At 34.0% G+C, this 23197-nt stretch overlaps 1 protein-coding gene across 6 annotated transcripts in view; it reads left to right on the top strand.

The window, feature by feature from the left end:
- Nucleotides 1-23197, top strand: part of LOC136032980 (polypyrimidine tract-binding protein 1-like) — a 203362-nt gene that overhangs the window by 167374 nt on the left and 12791 nt on the right. For 4 of the 6 annotated variants that reach the window (XM_065713489.1, XM_065713494.1, XM_065713490.1 and 1 more), the window contains 5 exons: nucleotides 1825-1987; nucleotides 6157-6240; nucleotides 14207-14310; nucleotides 17986-18019; nucleotides 21297-21389. In XM_065713489.1, coding sequence (XP_065569561.1) covers nucleotides 1825-1987; nucleotides 6157-6240; nucleotides 14207-14310; nucleotides 17986-18019; nucleotides 21297-21389 — 478 coding nt within the window. The remainder of the gene's footprint in view (nucleotides 1-1824; nucleotides 1988-6156; nucleotides 6241-14206; nucleotides 14311-17985; nucleotides 18020-21296; nucleotides 21390-23197) is intronic. The other 2 variants (XM_065713491.1, XM_065713493.1) reach the window with 1 other exon arrangement.

The raw sequence follows: 23197 nt of genomic DNA on the forward strand, positions 1-23197 counted from the left end.
TTAAGGGACTTCACACATTTTACACTTATTCATCTTAGTCTAAATTTAAGGTGACGTGATGCCTGCTGGAACGGAACTATCCACAAAAACAGAAACATGGCCAGAAGAAGCGAAAGCTTGGCAAAAGAGCTTCAGAAAATCCTCCCTGAAATTGACTATAAAATTCTAAATCAGCTCATAAACTACTGGCTTTGATTCCAGGATAAACGGAAATTAGTATTTTTGGCCCCATGCAGGGATTATACCCAGCTCTAGAAATGTAGTAACATATTCACCAATCCGGCCTGAGTTACATAATTCCGCAAAAACTACATAAATTAGAACCTTACACAATTAACAGAAATCGGTGGTATGGAAAAAAGACAAGATAGACATTGTTTTCTTCCCGCGACTCCATTAAGTTGGCTTCCAAACTCAAAAGAAAAGCATTTTTTTCGTATGTAACAAGTTTTAGAGCGGGGTTTGCAGAATAATGACTTCTCGTTAAGTCAGAAAATTGGGATGCCGCGTAATGAGACGCTCAGGAATAGAACTAAAGTCTACTTTAGGACTCCAATAAAATAATGAGAAAGGTAACTAAAATGAAAGAAGCTCAAGACGAAGTAGGGCTATGGAGTCCACTATATTACACAGGATTGCGATTTGCGAAAATGCAAACCAAGTGAAAACTGAACTTCATGTATTTTTAAGTTAATTTAAGAAAAAATGACTGTCAGTTCTTATATCACATTTTGTTTTCTTGAAAAAATTCATTTCGCTTCGATTCTTTTTAATTTTAAATATTAAAGTTCAAGTTTTCTTCTTAGAGAGGGCTGAATTTTTCTCCCTCCCTGACCGTCATGCTGCCGCGGTGAAGCATGCAAAACATCCCTCTATGACACCTCCCTTTTGGTCTCTTGTCTCCCCCCATCATATTCTTTCTGCCAATACCGTCTCGCAAAGCTTATCTCAGATCTCTATGTTGGTTCGCTAACCTTGCAATAACGCTCGTTAAGCGAGTTTAAGTGTCAGCAGGGGCATCCCTTCAATATTTTTATCAAATGAAAAAAAGGCGATAGAATAGTGGCGCGAAGCGCCTCAGTTTTGCAAATTCAGTTTTTCTATAAATGAATGATAAATAAATAATAAGATTAATGAGAGAAGATAAAATACTGACATGATGCCCACTGAAATCTATCTATGAAAATCTTGATTTCAGTTGGTAAAATGATCCACGATTTGGATTCCTTTGATCAGGAGTGAGCTGAAAAGGCCAATCTCGTATCCTGATAACATTTCTATTGTCATATACCAGGTCTTCATGGACCTGGTGTGCCTGTGGTCCTTGCCTCATACGGAGACACCAGTTATATCTTCACAGAATTCGAAATCAAGTAATTCTCAAGGCTTCCATAGTGAATCTAAGCCTTCGGGAGGTGTTGTCATGACTTTTTATTCAGCGGAAAGCCGTAGTAAGATTCAACATTTGAACCCAGCCACCCTGAAAGTAATTAAGAAGTTGATACAAAAAACTGTATAGTTGTTTCTCCTCTGGATGTACAATTCGGCACAATAAAGCAGTTTTCAAAGGTATTCCAAAGTGTAGCAATTGTTTGAAATACCGTTGGGAAAAATTTCGAGGTATATCCGAGCCCAAGTTCTAAGAGGTAATTTTTGTTGGTCCAGTTATCCACAAGATAATATAAATATACAGAATTTGAGACTAGTCTGACAACAAAGAAATAAGATCCTAGGCTGTCTTTAAAGATGTTGCCAGTAAATAGTTTAAGCAGGACAGGTGACGTGCATTTGTTTTTTCTTTTATTATTTATTTATTTTTTACAGAATCTAGATGGACAGAATATCTACAATGGCTGTTGTACACTGCGGATAGAATATTCAAAACTGGGCACTCTTAACGTCAAATTTAACAACGATAAATCTCGTGATTATACTAACCCCTCTCTACCATCTGGTGAACCTGGTTTAGATGTATCTTTCTCTTTGGGTAAGCTCATTTAATTTTTTCTGTTAATTTGATTACAGTTTATTTAATTTTTTTTACGATCTAATTTGTCAGTAAACTTACCTTATTTGGTCATTTCAGCAGCGTTACCATATAGTGAAAGAATTGTCATTTATGCATATGGATCTTGTCGTGATTGTTAATAACTGTTGTTGATTATTTAACACTAATTAGATTTGCTAATAATAATGTTTTATTGTAGAAATCTGTTGATTGATAGAAAAAAACTTAATTACTAGAGATCGGCACGTTTCTGTTTTGGCCGAAACAGAAGCAACAAAAAGTAACAGTAAAAAAAGAAACGGAAAAAGACCTGTTTTTGCTCAATAAACGGTCGTTTTAACAGATATTTTCTTATTTTTTCAGTTTCTTTGGGTGTATGAGAGTAAAGTGAAGACCAAATTTACAAATAAAATCACATAAATTAAAATCTATTACTTATAAACATCCGAAGTCCGAGTGACTTTACAGTCATCCATGAGTTTTGCTTCCGCGTAAATTATCCAGCAATGCTAAATGCACTCTCACTGTGTACTAAAGTTGTAGACACTGAGAGATGCATGCAAGCAATTTCGCTTAACTGCGCGTAAGCTTAAAAGTGTTCACTAACAAATTCTTATGGAACTAGTAGTTGGATAGCTATTAGTTCCACGAGACCATTGAATGCCTTAGCCATAATGCTTATTAGCCATTAATGCTATTTTTCATAATCTGGACTATGACAAAATATACGTAATCCCATGATCATCAGCAGAACTTCGCTTTCTGAAACAATTATACCCACTAGCCATACCAGTTGCCTGTTTGAACGGGCGAAGAACCTCAATGACAGCTTCCGCGATGAACCAGTCATTGCTGTAAAGTTTGAGCTCTCTGGTTTTAGCGTCATGAAATTGCGTAGTGGCTCTTCTCAGGTAGAATACGTTCCTATTCTGGTAAGACTGCCGTTCCATCGAACGTTCATGTCCTTTGTAATGGATGGACTAAGATTATATCTTGCAGATATCTTTCTTCAAGATCGGGAGAATTTAGAAGATATTTTCAGAATTCTAACTAGCTTTCTTTTTTTACCAGTGCTACTCTGATCGTCAATAGACAAAGAGACGCCTCTTTGTCTAGGCACTGAGTTCTCACTATCGGTGCCAAGGTCTAGATTATATAACTCCAAGCTACTATTATCATCATTACTAGGTTGCAGGTAACGCCGCTACCATGATAAACTAATTTATTAATTGTAAGCTACTTTATTTTATGTTGATCAAGCTTACGAATGGCTTAATCGATTGCTTGAGAAATGGTTATAAAACTTGGTTTGTGATGAAAAAATATTTTAAAAATACTCTTGCTGCGTCTTGAGGACCTGACTACGTGCAAATCCTTGTGCATATGACTGGTCATTCGTTTGTTCTCGTAAAATATAATGATTCTTTTCAAAAAAAGTAAATCTTGTTGTTTACACAATTAATAATTTATATCTTAATCTGTTTATCATTTTTAACTATATAATTAATTATTAGCTATTGTTAAAATTAAAAAAAAAGAAGAAAAATCTATTTCCTTTATTCCAAGAAGGAGATTTGCACGTGTTTATTGCTTACCTTTTTTTTTTTACCGTTATTTAAATTCGTCATTGTCTTTTATAATGTCTTTGTCTATGTCGTCATTGTCTTTAATAATTATGGTCATCTTTAGTTGACAATTTTAAACACATTACAGCAGGAATTTTCCTACACAAGTGACCAATCATCGCTTTAGCTTAAAATTGTATTGAACCAATATGCAAAATCAGTTACGGATTCAATTTGCAAGAATTGCCAGATAGACAGGAAACAAATGAGTGCTCTTTTTGTCATACTTTGTCGTTTTTGTTTACCAATGCTTCAATTTTGTTTTATATTCGGTTTCTTAACACTGCCGTCAATTTGGGAGGGGGATCCCCCTGCCTCTGGATTTTGAAAAATACCTTAGATGTTTTTTTCATTGAAAATTGGCTTTTTTGCCCTTTTTTAAATTGTCTTTGAAGAAACTACAAAACTGCCTTGATTTTGGAAATCCCCCCCCCCCTCCGCCTAATTTCTGTGAATTGACGCCACTATTCAAGCACAAGTATCCAAGCAGCCAAATGTTACCTTAGGTTGTCAATAGGTGCAAGTATTCTTACTCTGTGTGATTGGTTTGGCTCTTAATTATTTTTATGTTTTGAAAACACGAATTAGACGGTTCAGATTGGTTTGCTGTTTTCTTACAACGTGTTCTAAAAATGTAAGTACAAGAAAAATAAATGTAAATAGTGATTTCGTATAATTTTTCTAGATTTCTTTCAATCAGAAGTTAACTTTGGGTAGATGATTGGAAAGGGGATAAAGGATCTTTTCTTGCGAGGGCAACGGATTGCACGAACAAAATACGTTTTTTGTAACAATTTTGTCCTTTGTGTTGGTAACACTCCAGTGGTTTCTTCTGTTCTTTCATGACGATTTCAAATATTCGGATTTTTTTTTTCTTTAGCGGGTTTTGGGAATATGTTCCATTTTTTCCTCTCACCTAGGGATTTTGCCAATCAGCAAAACTAGCAGTTGTTAAAGTAAACTAGTGACGGTTGTTGAAATCTGTTGGTATTAGAAAAAAACGAAATCAAGGAGTTCAATTAATGTTTGCCCATCTATACATGTTTAATGTGTGTGGTTTTTGTGTCATATTTAATCTTCGTTCCCATTTGTTTTCTTATTCTCCTGATTGTGTCAGTATTTAATCTTCAGCTTTTGCGGTCCGTTTAGGATATGACTCTAACCTTGATTTCAGTTGATATTTTCAGAAGTGCCTATTCACTTTAGTCCAATTCTTTTTTTTTTCTTTTCTTTTTTTTAGCTACATTACGCGTCAGTTGCCTCGAAATGTTTTCGCATACATGTACAAGAAAATAGGATAGATCCCCACTAAGTTTGGCCTAAATGAACCCACTTTAGAGAATTTGATAACTTGGCCCATGGAACCCTTTTTCGGTATATCAGACCTCCGTAGAAAGTTCATCTGATCTCCTCCCTCCTTAAGTTCAAGGGCTTGTGCCTGTAGTTCTTTATTGGTAACTTTATAAAAAAGAAACACGCACATTTGTGATGTACATCCGTGTGCATATATGGAGTTCTTCAAAATTGTTTTGCTGCATGCTTATGATCAGGCATTACTTTTTTTGGGAAGGGCTTAATTGTGGTGGCAGGTTTTTATTGCTCTTCTTCTTTCATCTACTATGATCCAAAACTAATTGCAATGATTGTGGTTTTTGTTAAGCGATAGTTTTATCACTAACTTATTTCCATTAGTTTTTTGAAGTAAAAACATGATAGAAGGAGAAAGTTCCCCTGCTAGAAAATTTACTTCGTCTTTGAGACCATTTCAAAAATTTATTGAATTGATAGTGAATCCTGAATATATGTCTGGAAACTTGTCTTCTCCTGCAATTGCTCTACATCAGGCAGTGCTAGCATATAGGCTTACGTTTCAGTATGTTTTCGAGTTCTTTTTTAAGAGATGTGCTCATGTTAAGATTTTCAAAGTGGTGAGGACCTTTCAAAAAACTCCCGCTTTATGTAGTAGACATATTTAGTTTTTTTTTCCAAATCATGATTATCCCAGAAAGTAAAATGAGAGTAATCGTTAGATTGAAAATTTGTCGGTCTTCTTTCGTGGGCCACCTTTTAAAAGCGTACAATTAGTCTTTCTATACATATAATCAGCTATGAACATACTCGCTAGAGTATATTTCTGCACCTCGTTATTGGTCTTCGTAACGTTTGCACAATAAATATAAAATTTGTAAACTCTTAGGCCTAAGAGTTTATAATTTCTTCTTATTTCTGCTTTGCCAAAAAAGTCTCGGAAATGCTTTTCCAAACGATGTCCTTGTATAATCTTTGTATCTGTCTCTCTGAAATGAAACCCGAGTTGTTGAGGTTTTCGTAATATCGTTTACTTTAACAGCTCGAACGCATGGAGAGCGAGTAACTGACACGGCATTCTTGGGAAGCAACTTTTTTTAAGCTAATCTACGAGTGCTTGCTCATTGAATGATTTGAGGTTAAGGACGACCCAAAGCCACGATACGCCAAGCAATGGGAGCTTTGCTTAATTTTACAATGGACTTGTATTTTCAGGGGCTCCTGGTGTGTTAGCCTCCTCTTTTGCCACCATGAGAGGACTTGCTTCTCCCTTAACTTCACCTTTCGGAACTATCGGAGGTGCGTATTAATCTTGAACTCTGCTATTTCACCGTAATCTCTTAATCTTTTCCCTTGGCATCTGTTCTTAAATTTGTTCTTGTCGGAATGACGACTTATTGCTCAAGTTGAAAAATATTTCCTTAGAAACTTTCTCCTCTATTGTGTTTTCCATTTCATGTTCTTTCTTTACTGTCTTACTTGCTTTTTTTGTTAGCTTAAGTTTTGAACACTGTTTACATGAGTGTAGCTGGAATTTTATATATGTGATTTAACGCCAATTTTTTTGTTGTTGTTTAGGGGTGGAGAGGGGTTTACTTTAACGCCAATTTTTTTGTTGTTGTTTAGGGGTGGAGAGGGGTCAACTTTAAAGTAAATCTTCCTTTTTGTCCATGTTGTATAAAGTTTAGAGCTATAGTAGGATAAGTTCCCCTCATATTTACCAGCTACTCCCATGGTTCCATATTAATCCTTTTTTATCCAGGATAATTAGTTATATTTAGGTTGTTATAACCTATTTAGGTTGTTGTAACCTATTCCCCAACCCCGCTGTTAAACGCTACTATGGCAACAGTCTTGGTTCCTTACAAACCCAACCCAGTAAAACTTAGCCCACCTAAAAACCAGTCTATGCAAAGTCCGATTTTGACAATTCGTCAAGGGATAACATGTCGTGGAACTCCTTACTGTGTTCACAATTCATCACGACAAATAAATTAAAGAAGTGACATAAGGAGTATCGGTCTTAAGCGGGTAACACTTTAAAGAGGCATTTTGAAAGCTTTGGGTGGTGATACTGACGCTTGTGTTAGTGGCTTTAAAGTGTTGGAACGACAAACCAAACCTGTGATGATGCCTTTGGTGGCGGAGATAATGACCCCCAATATTGCAGCCGTTGTCACCATCAACATTGCCGGTGTTATTGTCATCCTTATGATGTTGTTGAAGTCATCATAGCTACCATTGCCATATTTTATTGTCTTCTTCGTCATTGGCATTGTAGATAACATCACTATCGTCATCTAAACTTCTCAAAAATGTCATAGCCCACCAATGGTTCTGGTGTTATGTCTATCAATCGGCCATGGCGATTTGCCACTATAATGCATTCTCTCAGTAAATTTTACTGGGTATTATGTTGCGGGTATTTGGTTTTATAAAAGTTAATTTTTGCCTTGGTACAACTTAGTGTCGGTTTAGCTTTACCACCCTACTGCAATCGTTTATATATATATATATATATATATATATATATATATATATATATATATATATATATATATATATATATATATACATCGTTGCAGCTCCGTCGCTTAAGTATCTGGAGTAGGAACAATCTTCCTTAAAAATCCTGATCTCAAATGAAATTTTCTGCTTATTATAACCGTGGGGTTAGTGGAGGTTACGTCAGGCACATACAGTTAGGGAGGAGCAGTGGTCTATTTACTAAGTCTTGCTGACCCGTAACAAGTATATACACATATTAAAGAAATAGAAAATATTCTTTTTATTCGGCCTACTAGGACATTTTTTGTTGTATTTAACAAATATATTGGCATTTTCTTTTTGTTTCTATAAAACTTTCTGAAGCTGGACCCAACAAGTCTGCTTTTTTACATCACTTGAGTTTTAGCGCAGATAAAGCCCTGAAAATGGTGACGAAAGATATAATTTATTTCATAAAGATGAGAGGGTCCAAGTTTGAAGAATAAACATAAATAAATAATTGGTGACTTGATCAAAAATACTGAAGTTATGGAGAAAATCGCAAATATGATGGAATTTTGGCGGGTGAAGGTCCCCTTGTCTTCTTTTTGTGCAAGTGCTTGTTTCATAGTTAAAATACTTGATTGGCTCTTAGTCATTTCCTAAATCCTGCTTGAGTGGCACTTAGTCATTTCCTTAAAATAAGTGTTATTGCCTAAAAAGCATAAACATGCTTTTGGGGGAATCAAACTGTTTTTTTTTTTTTTTTTTTTTTTTTTTTTTTTTTTTTTTTTTTTTTTTTTTTTTTTTGGACTATCCATTCTAGAAGATACAAGATCATTCACCGTACTTGAGAACAAAGGGAAACACAAGAACGCCAGACATTTTTTGTGCCAGATCACTTGTGCATTAATACCAAAATGGGTAAATGCACTTCGTCAAATTGAATTCTCGGTGTCAAAAAGCGCTGCTCTGTGAATAGGCTGTTTTGAAAAGAAGCCTTCTCCGAATATGGGCGCCAAATGTTCAGTTGACATCAGTCTGGTAGGGTTTAGAACGCAACTGTATGTTCTTTTTCAATCTTTGAAGGCTAGAGCTCCTTCCCCCTCTCCTCCCAAAACAAGATTTAGGTCTCAGCATCAAGGATAAATAAAAATAAAAATATAAAAAAACAGTAAAATCTCTGGTCATTTAGGGAAGATTTGTGTAATTCAATTCACATGATAGATTCCCCAAGGGGAACGAAAAGAAGCGATACATTATTAACTTGGCACCTTTACGGTCGAGTTACTGTCACCTAGATTGTTCCTAACTTTTCCCGTTAGCTTTTGGTTTCGCAATATCCTTTGTAACAATTTTTGTTTCAAGTTACTTTACAACTTACTACTTTTTCTCCATTATTAATTCATTTGGAACTTCTAATCTCATGCCCCCTGAACAAAGAAAGAAAAAACTTTCTCCTATTTTATTCCATAAGAGTAAAGACTTTGCAAGTGACAACTTGAGAGAAAACTTAGTCGGTGTGAATTATTTGTTAGACGACTCTAGTGTGGGTTTGCTGATCTCTAGAAAGAGGTCTATATCGCTCTACCTTTTTTTTTTCTTTTTTTTTTTTCTTTTTTTACCTAACCAATCACCTAGTTCAGTAATCGGGTTTCCAATTTGCCCTAGCAAGGCCGTATCCAGGGAGAGTTCAGGGTTCGAACCCCTCTAATTGTTTGTCCGAATCGTTTAACAAAAATACATATAAAGAAACTTTGAAGTGTTTTTAAATTTTTTGCACCACGACACACAAGCAATGAGGGTAAATAGTTCTAGCTTTTCCTTTGTCAAAACCTTATGATATTCACAGTTTTGCCTATATTTTCATACAGATTGTTTTATCTTCTGCTGTCTTCATGGAACTGTAGCCAACCAAATAAATTTTCTAAAAATATTAAAATAAAATTTTCACAATGAGTGGTTAGGGAGGGTGGGGGGCATTCGCTTTCTTAGCATATCAGTTATTTAGGGTGGGGTAAAAGTTCTTATTTCTTGCAGTGAAAAAGTTTGGGGTAAAATGACGAAGGAAAAAAGGAGTCGAACGAAATCACGAACAAAATCAAAGAATAATACAGCAACCCAGCCATACCAAAAAAATAAAATAAATAAAAAAAAATGCATTAAAGCATTAATTATGGATTTTTGAGTAGTAACAGTGAGACGCTCGATCTGGCTCGGGTAGGGTATTACAAAACATGTCACATGGAATCAAAGGATAAAATCTGATCTTGCCGACAGAGTAAGAGGAATTCTAATTCTATTTTAATTTTGAATATCATATGAAGACTAGTCAGAGACAAAACGTGAATTTGATGCTGGGTTCGAAAGTCAGGAAAAGGCTATCATTGTTCTAAAACCAGATCTGGTACATAACATAGAGTAATGTATAAATTTGCTTATTCACCACGAGAGCAATTTTTTATTATAATGGGACCCTAAGATCAGTTGAGAATTGCTATTCTTGTGGGAGACACGGATCTTCCGTTTTTAGCCAATTGTTTCTTAGTTTTTTGAATTTTGGACTATTCGTGTTGTAGTCTTTTTTTTTTTTTTTTTTATGTTTTGACCCGTTCGAGAATATATTGTGAACAAAAGAATAATACGAAAGTGAATATCTTAGCTTATTCTCTGTTCTTTCCAAGCTAGGTGATATAAATAATAATTAGCAGATTATAGTTTAACAGCGGAAGCAAAGTCGAATATACGAATTTTGTCCTTCTATCATAGGTTTTACAAAATAATGAGCCACAAATATGATAAAGGACCAATTTTAGTCGTTAAATTGTCAATTTCTTTTTTAATACGTACTTGCTAAAAAATGAGCTTCGAAAAGGTTTTTATTATATTACTCCGTGACAGCGAAACACGATTACTGCAATAATAATTGCTTTCCTTCGTCGAGTGGAGACTTTTCTTGGTAGGAATACTTTTCTATGGCGACATTTTTAATAGAAGATTAATGTTGTGTAATCGGCTTAATATATAAATAGGCTATATATATATATATATATATATATATATATATATATATATATATATATATATATATATATATATATATATATATATATATATATATATATATATATATATATATATATATATATATATATGTATGTATGTATATATATTCAGACTAAAAGAACATCTTGCATTTTTCGCCTCGGATAAGTCTTGTTGTATAAAATTTTTTCAAGATTAATTGTGTAAATTTAAGAAGAAGGGGATAATTTGACGATTTTTATGTGTAGATTTCTTAGAGTTTGTGCCACTGTTCTTCGGAGGGTTGAGGGTGACTCCTCAGCCAACTTTTGCCTTCTTTTTCGAAAAAAATTCATTATTTGATTTTATAAATATTTGTCTATATCCTCGCAGGACAAATGCAGCTTTCAGAAAGTTTTCCAGACAAAGCTCCAAGGCTTTAGAGAGACCAGACGATCAACCATGAGGGTTAGGTAGTTTGAAATAAAGCATGGTTTCACAGTTAAATCAAATAAAAAAAACCAACTGAAAGAAAGGGGCGATACTAAAACTCAAAATGAATGGAAATTGTTCCGTATATGAGAGGGGTTGCCCTTCTCAACCCCTCCCTTGTTACGCTAAGGTTTTTTTTAGTGCTATTAAGAAGCTTTGTATTGGAATTCAACGGTCCTTGTGTTTCAGCAGTCGTTCTTAGAAAATTAGGATCAAAAGTCAAACTTTACCTTAAATAGTGGTGGATTTAGGAGGGGATGTATCTTCTTATTTACAAAATGATTGCTGTTCGCTTTAAGCTTTAATATTACTCCTTATTTACAGTAGAGAAAACTTGTTTTGTGGTTGTTCTTTTTTTTTAGTTTTTGATCGCTTTTTAGATCATGCCCATGACTAAGAAAGATATTATGCAGGGTACCAGCCCCATAAAACTTCAATTTCTTGCTGATAAATTATCTTAATTTGTCTTTTGGTTGCACAATTTTACATATGGGGAGAATTTTTCAGGGGGTTTAAGTATCTTTGTAGTTTACGATAAGTTGTCAGGTTTTAGACAAAATGGAAGCTTGGCTTTTCATAGATATATGAATTTTGACAATAGGTTTAGCTACTCGTGTATTATTAATCTTTGAATAAACAGGCATTGCTAATTTGGCATTCGCGATTTTTTTTTTCGGGGGGGGGGACTTCTCACCAACAGCTATAATGGCAAATGAAGTCAATTAAAAAAAAAGTTGCGGATAGTCTAGGGCCATATTTGGCTCATTAGCCTTCATATAATTTTATTATAACAAATTTTTATGTTTAGATATAACAATTCAACTCTTGAAATAATTCTAAAAACGCACCGAGTAGCGATTGAAAGCTAATTGCCCGCATGACTGGCGAGCATTGTACCACTGAGCCATCAATATTTCGTGTAAAATTGTAGAAAAATTTTTCATCTGTATTATGGGAGCAATTGAATTTTTCATGGATAACGAAAGTTAGAAAACTGTGTTTATTTACCTTAGTAAATGTGTAGGTTTATACTTGGTCCTCAATCACAGAGAAATGGCTAAACTTACAGTCAAAATTAGTGTATATATGAAAAGTCAAGCTTTCTTTTATCTAAACCTAATCTCCAATTGAAAGCTATAAATAACTTAAAGATGAAAGTAAGAAAAAGTGTTTATAAGAAAAAAATGAAAGAATCAGTTTCATAAAACTGTTGGCTTTAATCTAATGGCGCCTGGTACAGTTTCTAAAATCTTCACAGTGCATTGGCGCACTGGTCAAAAAATAGCGAATCCGGGTTGTTACTTTGTAAAAACAATGCTGAGACATGTGGACCATATTGGCCAATTTTTTAGGCTAATGGACTCTTCGTGCTCAGATCCGTTCCTCTGAAAAGTTTTAAAATGTCTGTTAAACAATGCCATAAAATGTCTAAAGATTCTAAAAAAGAATTGTAAAGAGGATTAAATGATGAATTGGATATTCTTGAAACCAGAGATAAACTTATTTAATATGCTAGTTCCTAATTTACGACAACAAAAAGTATTCCTATGTCAGCCTGATCATTCCTGATAATTTTAGATGTTAAAACTTACCTTCAATGTATGAACAGAGGCAGTCGAACCTTTTACTAAATTTATCACGGATGTTTTTACTCTCCATGGGCATTAAACGTCCTTTCAAATATTTAATTAAAATAAAATTTTATTCTCAAAATGGCTTTCATAAGAAGAAAAATTTCTGTACTGGCTTCGTTCGTAAATAAAAGGTAACACAAAACGAACACTGTGAAACATACAGGAAACGTGATTGCAAGTTGAACCCAACCCACTATGTTTTGACTGAGTCCCCTGTATGTACTGATATAAGATGCACAAATTGAGGTCCTCGCTATAATCTCAGATCGTCAAAGTAGAATTTTTCGTTTGTGAAGATACGGGAACCAGTATCGGGATCTTTTTAGATTTTTGGTTGGTGGTCTTGCTCTGATTGGACAATGTAAAAAGGGGAAAATAGAATGCTTACACGGGTTCAAAATTATACTTTTGATATAAGATAAGTCGAGGTCATTCCTACTAAATTGCAAAGGGTGTACCTTAAATAACTTGAGGAGATGGTAGTACGGGTTGTTTGTTCTTTATTGCCAGGTCCCTTGAGGAGGCCCATAGTAACATTGGGTCATTCGAAAAAAGCTGGTTTTGCACTTATTGGTTTCCAAAATGGTTTTGACTTGGAAGACAATTTAACTCTCCCCTCTCCCTCCCCAAAAAAAGAGGAAAAAGTACTGCATTTTGGCTCGCTTTACCTAAAGTGTGTATTCGATACTTACATATTTTCACTCTGTCGTAGCATTAGAAAACATTCTTCAATCTTTTCACTTTTCAAAATCGATCCTGGTATATTTCTTCTTGGGAATCCATCTCTCTTTTTTTCTTGGGAATCCATTTTCGGATAACAGTATCTCCTTCAGTTTTTCTGTGTCTGACAGGACCTTGTCTTATGGAAAGTTTTCATCTCCTTATTGCAAAAACGATTTTTATTACTAACAACAAAAATATTCTGAATATCTGTAAAATGGCAAATTAGATCGTTCGGCAAATTAGATTCCCAGACAATCAAGGTGGACTGCACAAACAGATATTTTCCTCTGTACACTTTATCTCTCCTAAAATGTTAACTCCTATTGAAGTATTTTCATACAATAATAATTTAGTTTGTCTAATGCTGAACTGGATTAATAATTCCTTGCAAATACGTGTGGATACAACTTAGTTTAAAAGAACTGTTAACCAAGAGTTATTTCCTATCGGATAGCTGCCTCTTTATTTCTCGGCTCCTAAACCATATGCTTTGACTATAAACATAATTTAGCATACCGCAATGGAGAGTGTCATTCAAAAAGTGGTAGTATTAATCTTCGTGAAATGAAAAAAAAAAGGTAAAGCAAGTTAGTCAAAAGAGAAAGGGAATTTTTATTCGAATCCGCTCACATTTTGCTTTTTTTACAGATAAATTCCATGTATTTTAACCATAAAACGCTGTTCTGACTTTCAGAAAGTGGTAAACTTCCTTGACTCCCTTATGACACTCGTCTACATAGATGCATTGGTGGGAACGGATAGATTGACTAAGGCAGTATTATTCGTCATTAAAGTAGACTGTGTTTTACACAAAGAGAGCGTTAAGATTAAAGAAAGAAATGAGTTAAGGCCTAATAGTTTAAGAATTATTGATTGGAAGGTACTGATATTCTTATATATTCTAGGACTCCAACTTCCTGGCGCTGCTGCTTTAAACACTGCAGCCCTTCGTCTGCCGGGACAAACTGGTGCTGGCTGCGTTCTACTTGTTTCCAATCTCAGTGAGGAGGTAAATTGTTGTATCTTGTTACTCGTTATGTTGCTCGTCATGGTAGCTGCCAGGTGTAAATAGTTTAATCCTGTTTTTGTAGGACTTACTAGGACAAAAGCTTTTCACTATCCGAAAGCTACTAAGCTAGGTGAACGAAGTTCTTTCACAACTCTTTGAAACCTCACAAGTAGAGTAGCAGTGCACGTTCAGGTATAATGTTGAAAGCCCTTTTCTAGGCATATATTTTGATTGGAGGGGGGTCGTTTGCCTAGTACCAAATTTTTTTATGTTTATTAAAACTAGCGACCTGGAGGCGGAACACTTTGAGCCTCATCTTTGGGTCGCATGTCCAATCATATAAGTGTCATCCGCCTTGCCAAGTAAGCAAGAGATAGCAAAAAGCTGCTATCTCTAAATTTTACCATTTTATTCTTGTAAAAAGAATGTAATAATGAGAATAATGGCCCATATAATTCTGCTTTTGGGCGGCATTATGCATTGATACATCAGACGAAACTTCACAAATTAATGATCAAAACTAAATTTTCATATCGATTACAGTGTTTAAAAGTTTCATCTCTTATCCATGTTAATTTGAAAAAAAGAACAAGTTTTTTCAACTGAAAGAACGGAGCAACATAAAAACTTAAAACGAACAGAAATTATTACGTGTACGAAGGGGTTCGCCCCTTAGTCAATACCTCGCTCTCAATACTAAAGTTGGATTTTTTTTATTCTTCAAGGATGACAACTGAATCACAAAGGTGGTTTAATTAGAATAAATAGCTTTTTTGAAAATACTAAAATTTAGCGTAAAGAGCGAGGTATTGACTAGGGGGTGAACCCCCTCATATACATAATAATTCCTGTTCGTTTTAAGTTTTAATATTGATCCTTACTTTCGGTTGAAAAAACTTTTTAAATTTATTTCTGATCGTTTTTTCAATAATGCTGAGAAATCCGGGGCCCCCTTCATAGAAAATTCGATTTCCCCATAGAAACTTCCTCCATGGGAAGATCCTCTCACGTAACCCCCTCCCCCGCTTGAAAAAATCCCCCTGAAAACGTTTACACCCCAATAACCAATGTTATATGTAAACAATGGGCAAAGTTCATAACTTGCAGCTCTTTCCCTGGAGACTGAGGGATTAAGTCATCCTCAAAAACATAGCTATTAAACTTTTAGACTACGTTGAACAAAATGGCTATCTCAAAATTTTGATGGGGCAACTTGGGGAAAAAGTGAGCGCGGGAGGGGGCCTAGTTGCTTACAATTTTTTGGTCACTTAAAAGGGGCACTAGAACTTTTAGTTTCCTTTCGAATGAGCGCTCTCGCGATGCTCTAGGACCACTGGGTTGGTAAGATCACCCCTGAAAAAAAAAACACGCATCTTTGATCTTTTTTCTGGAAAAATACAAAATTCCACACTTTCCCATATAAGAGCTTGAAACCTCTACAGTGGAGTTCTCTGATTCGCTGAATCTGATGGTTTGATTTTCAGATTCTATGATTTTTAGGGGTCGTTTCCCCTTTTTTACGAAAATAAGGCAAATTTTCTCATGCTCGTAACTTTTGATGAGTAAGATTAAACTTGACGAAAATTGTATATTTGAAAATCAGCATAAAAATCCGATTCGTTTGATGTGTCTATTGGTATCGAAATTTCGTTTTTTTGAATTTCGGTTGCTATTGAGTGGGTTCGCTCCTTACCTACAGTTTGTTACCTCCAACTATTTGAAAATTGGTAATGCAGTTTTTTTTTCTGGCGTAAAGTCAGTGACTGACAAATTGCGACCGGCTCCAATTACTATCGATAGTGTTAGTCCGAAGAAGGTAGAACTCGAATTAACCCCTATGTGGGAATCGCTATTCTATGGTTACGGACTCCCACAGTGGTGCCAACTCACGAAAATGATGGGGGAGGGGACAAAACTTGTTTTCAAAATCTATGTGGTGGGATTAATTTTTTACAGTGGAAATACCAAGCAAGACATTTTTGAAGGAATTGATTCCACTGGTCTCTGAAATATCTCGAAGAGCCGTAAATAGGCGCATTTGAGCTTCTCTGTGAAATTGATCAACTTACAAACAGAGAGTGGATTTTTATTTCAAATAGTCTTGCCGTTTACCTGTGCCAAATTAACCAAACACTTGGAGTACTATAGGTCATATCACTATCTTAGCTTTATGACTATCTACCTTGGTTCTACTGCCCTAGGATGACGCATGGACGGATAATAGATAAATATATCTACTAACAAATAAACTAAGATCATTTTATACAATCCTAATAGGGGGGGGGGGGGGATTAATGCCAGGTTTGCTTCTCACTCAATGGGACTATCTGTCTTGACTTTTTCTAAAATTATCCATGACTTGATGCCCACAACTATTCCATTTTAATTCAAATTGCTTTTGGCCCATATTTAAGGTTTTTAAACGCCATTTATTTCACTTAGGCTGTGATCTAATAAGATTTTAGGGAGAAAATACTCTTAAGATTTTAGTCAGAATCAGTTGATAACGCTCTTAGCCTTGGTAATTAAGACTATCTAGAGGTGATTTATTGTGACGAAATAATAAGAATCCTTATTGGATTACCTTCATTATTTAATAATGAAGAATACTTGCCTGAATCATCAAAAAAAACTCCGTTTGGGATCATTGCAGTTTATTTTTCATTTTCAAGTTGTATATGTTCGAGGTTTCATAACTGAGCTGCTCATTTAGAGTTGGGGATTTCCATTTTTGTTTAAGTCTTAAAAGTTGTAAATTCATATGCATTTGTTCATATCAAATGGCTGTAAAGACAAATCGATTATCTTGAAAATTATGCGTTTTTAATGCTTTTAGCAATACATTTATTTTTATACAAAGAAAGCCTTTCCCTTCTTCCATTGGAATAATGTTATGTAATTTGTCATTCGAAAAGCATTGAGACAGTAATTTCTCCTTTGAAAAAAAAAATACAGAAAAGAAAATCTTTATTTTTCTGAAACTTGTTTTTTACTATTATGCAATACTTTTAATAAATATGAGACATAATATTGTTTTCCCGTTTTATATTGTGTTGTTCATTCTAGTCATTACTGTTTAGTTACTTTTTTATAATAAAATAAATTTGAAGCTTAACTAAAATTTTAATTCTCAGTTGGCTAAGTCCCCGAGTTTCAATTTAAGTGGGACCCATAACAAGACTAACCTTTTGTTTTTCGCTCCTCTATTTTTATTCTATATTCAATCGCCATATGTTGGTCGTCCATCAGAACGGTTACGCGTAATATTGTTTTTGGTGAAGGAATGAGGCATTTTGATAGTTGAGCCTCTAAAAAAAAAAAAAAAACAACCTTTTTTTCTGTTTTTTCTTTTATATGCTAGTTTCATAGGTAGGTTCTGCTTTTTGAATAGCTCTGTGACTTATGTTTAAATATTCTTTGAAAAAGATGCAGAAGTGATTTTTTTTTTTATCTGTCTCTCTCTCTCTTTCTCTCTTTTTCATCTTATTATAATACTTTCATCTAAAAGAGGAATGAATGCTATCTTTTAAATAAGTCGTTAATGTTGAAATAATGTGAACTGATTTGTGTTTTTTTCTCTATTTGCTGATTCGTCTGGCTCCTGCTGGTCTCTTGCCCTATTTCTGGCTCCGTTTTCGTCTTTTGCTCCTGTGGGTCTATTCTACTCTATTTTAGACAGTTACTCCAGATGCCCTCTTTACACTTTTCGGTAGGTTTTTCCTCTTCTTCTTCTTGCTCAGAAGCAAAGATCATAAATTCCAAAAAATGTGACATCTTGAAAAGTTTCTTTAATTAAATAAAATTATTGAGATTCAAATGCAAAATAATCCTAAGAAACGAGGATTTTTTTTTTAAATTAAGAATGCGATAGGCAAACAAGGATGCGTATTCAGTAAAGTAGAGAATTTTAGAAGGTAGATTTTTTATATTTTTTTTCGTCGTTACTGAAGTATGATCTTTGCTCAGGAGTGTTCTAGTAGCTCCTAGTTTTCTTTGTAGTACTATTTTGTTTTTTCTATCTTCATTGTCTAATTGAAACCAGTATTTGTCTTTGCAATTATTATTATCTTTAAGCTCCTCTTATGTGGTTATGTCTATGTGTGTGTGTTTGTGTCTTTTTTGTGTTTGCATGATAATGGAGTTCATTAGAGGCTCAAAATAAGATATAGCGGGTACATATACATACATATATATATATATATATATATATATATATATATATATATATATATATATATATATATATATATATATAATATATATATATATAAATATATATAATATATATATATATATATTATATATATAATATATATATATATTATATATATATATATATATATATATATATATATATATATATATATATATATATATATATATATAAATATTATAATTTTTTCCAATTGTCAGGTTTTTTGGTTCTTTTTTTATATTAAGACTTCTTTTACTTGAGTTTTTTTTTAAGATGAAGAAAAGTGATATATATATATATATATATATATATATATATATATATATATATATATATATATATATATATATATATATATATATATATATATATATATATATATACACGAAGACTTTGAATTGCCTATTTCAAATCCATTTAGGGATGTTTTATTAAAAGTCCACCATCTCTATAAGAAGTATTGTTTTAATTTTTGGGTCGTTTTTTTTGGGTGGGGGGGGGTCTTTTTTTCTTTGGCTCAATGATCTTTTTTTTTTTTGTCCCATTGTTAATAAAATATAATAGATTAATTATTATCAAAAAAATCTTTTTCGTGATACTTATAAATTGATTCTGAATTTACTCGGCGAAAGGTGCCTCCCTCTAAAGTTTTAAGAGCTGCTGTAAAAATTGTGTGGACTTTCTTTCATGCATGTGTTGCGAAACCTAAACAGGCACTATAAATCGTCTTTATCCGAGCGTTGTTTTTAACCAAGGTCTTAAGGCTTTTTTGTTCTGTATGACGGGCTGGATCCGACTGGATCGAAACTCAGGTTTCAAAAGTTGCCTCCATGCCCCAGGTGTCTGAGCTGTCATGGCCACACTCCTTAGCTACAGCCAACCGTTTTACTTCTTACGCTGGAGAAAAGGTGATTTGAGTGTAAGTAAAAATAAATAAATTCGTTTGGTCGAAAAAAGGGGAAACGTCGTCTTCTCGCTCTTTGTATACATGAAAAACAAACATTAAAGAAATAAAATTATGTCCAGGTTTCTATCGTGTTTTAAAATAAATGCGTCAAATTAACCCATGAATACTTCTGATGAAATAAATAAATTAAAGCTTTGTTTTCTCATGATTTTAAGGCGGATTAGGAATTGTTCCGTTTCGAGTTTGTTAACTTAGGATGTTTTCTCCTTATTTTTGCTTGCTGATCTAGAAAGCCCTAATATTGATGATTTTTAAAGTGAACGGTTGCTTAGCAATATTCTTGACGGATTTTCTCGCCTTTACTATGGAGACAAGCAATTAATTTATAAGGGTGTTTGATCTTTTTAAATTTCCGTATTTCCGATCCGGATGGGCTCAATTTGGCCGTTTTATTCAATATTATCTAAGGAAGAGCGTGACTATTCATGAATTGAAATTAAATCGATAAATCTTGTTTTTCGAACATGTTGAATGTTTTGAAAGAGGTTTTATAATTTACATATAAAAGGGTTTAGTGTCTTAGGGCTAAATTAAAAAAGTTTCAACTTGCTCTTTAGTCTTTTTTATGAAAAAGTTTATATGAAGGGGAATGCTAGCAAAAGTTCAAAGTTTTTAATTTACAGAAATATTGATCCGTGTAATGTATATGTACTTCGTTTTCTCTCCATTGCTGTTAATATTATTAACATTTTGATTGGGCGTATCAACGTTGACACCTATTTTGGAGGGGGGCCTGGAGACAGGAGACTTGAAAATACTGTAAAATAATTTTGGAACCATGAAAATTGATATAGGCTCTAAAAAACCATGAAGAATGTATTAAGAAAAGAACAATCAAATCTACCAGGAGCCTCTTGAATATGTAAAATATTACGAGTGTTCTTTTTTGAATATATTTCGCATCAGTTGAGTAAAAAAACGATATTTGATTATTTTATGCATGTCGGGGATAAAGAATTCGATTGAATCGAGAGGGGTATTTTCTTTCCGTCAATAAGCATTTTCAAAATCATAGTTTTTTGATTCGATTTACGACTTCGGATTTTTTTGTGGGGGATGTGATGGGGGGAGGTAAAACAATATTTCTTCGATCCTCAAAAAAGAGAATACGGTGCATTTATTTATTTCTGTCGTTCAACGGGCTTCGCTGCTAGTATATACATGTCAGAAAAAGAATCAGCTTTTTGTCTCCCTCCCCCTCCGTTGGCTCTAGGCTGTCCCACACGAAAATTGAGCTTCGGCATTTGGCCCTTGCTAATATGGCCTAATTCCACCTCGCTCCCCTCAAGTCGCTCGCTACCATTATCAGCGTTCAGTTGGTTCTTGCCATTGTATCAAATTCTGGTTTGTTAGTTTTAATTCATTTATGTTTATTATAGTCTACATTTGGGGGGTGGTATTTTATAGCCTATATAGATTCCAGTGGTCCCTTAATTATTAGGTGTAAATCTTTATTTCTATCTTGACTAGCTGGCTTTTTTTGGGCATTACTAAGAGGTGTACACACACACACTTGATTTTTTTAAACAGGCAAATCTTATCCGGAAATTAGGTTTAGAAGGGGGCTGTTTTCATGTTGTTGTTTTAACTCATATTTATACTAATTTTCCATGGACTGTCGGTGAGTTGATCTCTTTTTGCTTATCGTTTTATATTTAGGCATTGTTTAGTATGAATATGCCCACTTTTTTCCGTTAATTAGTTATTGTAAGTCGTTTCGCAAATAATGGGCTATTGAGCCCTTCGGGATATTATTTTTTGTTGTTGTTCCTTTATTGAAACAAATGGAACTCAAACTTGACCTTTTTTCTTCTTTTTTTCAAGGGGTTTATGGTGATGTACAACGTGTGAAGATATTGTTTAACAAGAAGGATACTGCACTTATCCAAATGAGTGAACCTCAGCAAGCTTACCTAGGTAAGGCTATTATGAATACTTGGGTGATTGCGGCTTTTGAATTGCCAGCGCCAAAATTTTCGAGTTTGCATTACAAGTGTATATATATATATATATATATATAAATATTAAGGCTCATCTGTTTATTAAGAAAAAAACAGAATGTAGATTTCTGCCCCCCCCCCCTCCGTTTCCGTTTGTTTTCTTTTTTTGTGTATCAATCTCTTGTGTTCAGTCTTTTTCGTCTTTCGAAATTTAACAGGTTAAAATATCTCCACAAAATTACCAAATGCCTAAAATAAAATTCGGCACTGTCTCATACTCTCATCATAGTGATCTGTTACTACTTAGTAAATTTGAAACATAAAATGTTTTGAAATACAAAATATCGTCGAAATGGTTTTAATAGGATGTATTAATGCACAAAAATATCATGACATTTAATTTTCTTTATCAAAAGTTTCGTTATGCGAAACAGTTTTAGTAACAAAGTTCATTGACGGATCTATTTCAGACAAGGGTGCTGTTTTGTGCAGTTGTGATCCCCGGTATATCAATTTCATATAGTTTCAAGTTACCAAGAAGCCTATCTGTTTTGATTTTTTGTTTTTTCAATCGAGGTGATAGAATTATATAAGACATTAGCTTTTATCAAGTCATACGGAGAAGCACAGAGTTGGATGATTTGTTCTGACTGCATCAGTTCTTCAATACCTGATGAAGGAACCTGACCCTAGTCGTGAGATAGTTTATAGCATTCATCAAATTGTTTGGTCATTAGAGTTTATGGGGGAGGACATACATCTCGTATGGGTCCCAGCGCATGTTGGAATTGCTGTAAATGAATCTGCTGATAATATGCACTATTATTTTCAGATTGAAGACAGGTCATGTCAAAACCCATTCAGTTTTGCATAAATGGGCAGAGTTAGGTCTCCTTACTGTGATATCTGTAATATACTATTACTTTGATATCTGTAAATGTGTGTTAGAAATATCCTAGTGAAGTGTAGGAAATATGGTGTACAAAGAAATGTATTTAGAAATATAATTTTTAAAGTATTTTGATGCATTTACAATGCGAGCAATCCTAAGTCATGCAATGTCCCCTAAGTAGCCCATAGAAAGGCTGTATACCTATTGACTAAGTATATAAAAAATTGTACTCTGCATAATGCTCTATAATTTTTGTGTCCTTATTGTATTTATGTATGATTTATTTTATTTGTATATATTTTTTTCTCTTTTTTAAGCATTGTTTTAAAATTTTATATATTTCTAGACGTGTTATGTGTCCATAGCAGGATGTTAAATTTACAATGTCAGTGATTTAAGCAAGAACACTCTGTACAACGTCTTAGTACAACCCCATGATATTTTAAGTGTTGACGTGGCCTATGCCAAATATATATATGTTTGATATTCAAAGTGACGTGGCTCCGGTTAGAGCCCAAGATTTAGTAGAGGATCACTCGTATATAAGCGGTTGATTCGCTCAAACGTCAACTAAACAGCAACCAACAAAGTCTATTGTTTCCTAATTTGTATTATTATTTTCTGTGGGGAAAGGAGAGATAGTTCATCATTAGTATGCTCTAAGACATGTTAATACCTTCTTTACAGCTCGAAGATTTCTTTGTATGGATATTTGGACTGCATCTATCCAACTTTCTTTTAAGATTTAATCCCTTACCGTTTCCGGTTGAGAGAATGGTTTCTCATTGTCATATTGAATAGATATGTAACCCAGACTACTTTGAACTCTCTTTTGAGGGAAGAACAGCTGGTGAGCGTAAATCCAAACTAGGTTGGGGAAGGAAACGCGGGAA

This window comes from Artemia franciscana, chromosome 11 (genome assembly GCF_032884065.1).
Source record: "Artemia franciscana chromosome 11, ASM3288406v1, whole genome shotgun sequence".
NCBI lineage: Eukaryota > Metazoa > Arthropoda > Branchiopoda > Anostraca > Artemiidae > Artemia > Artemia franciscana.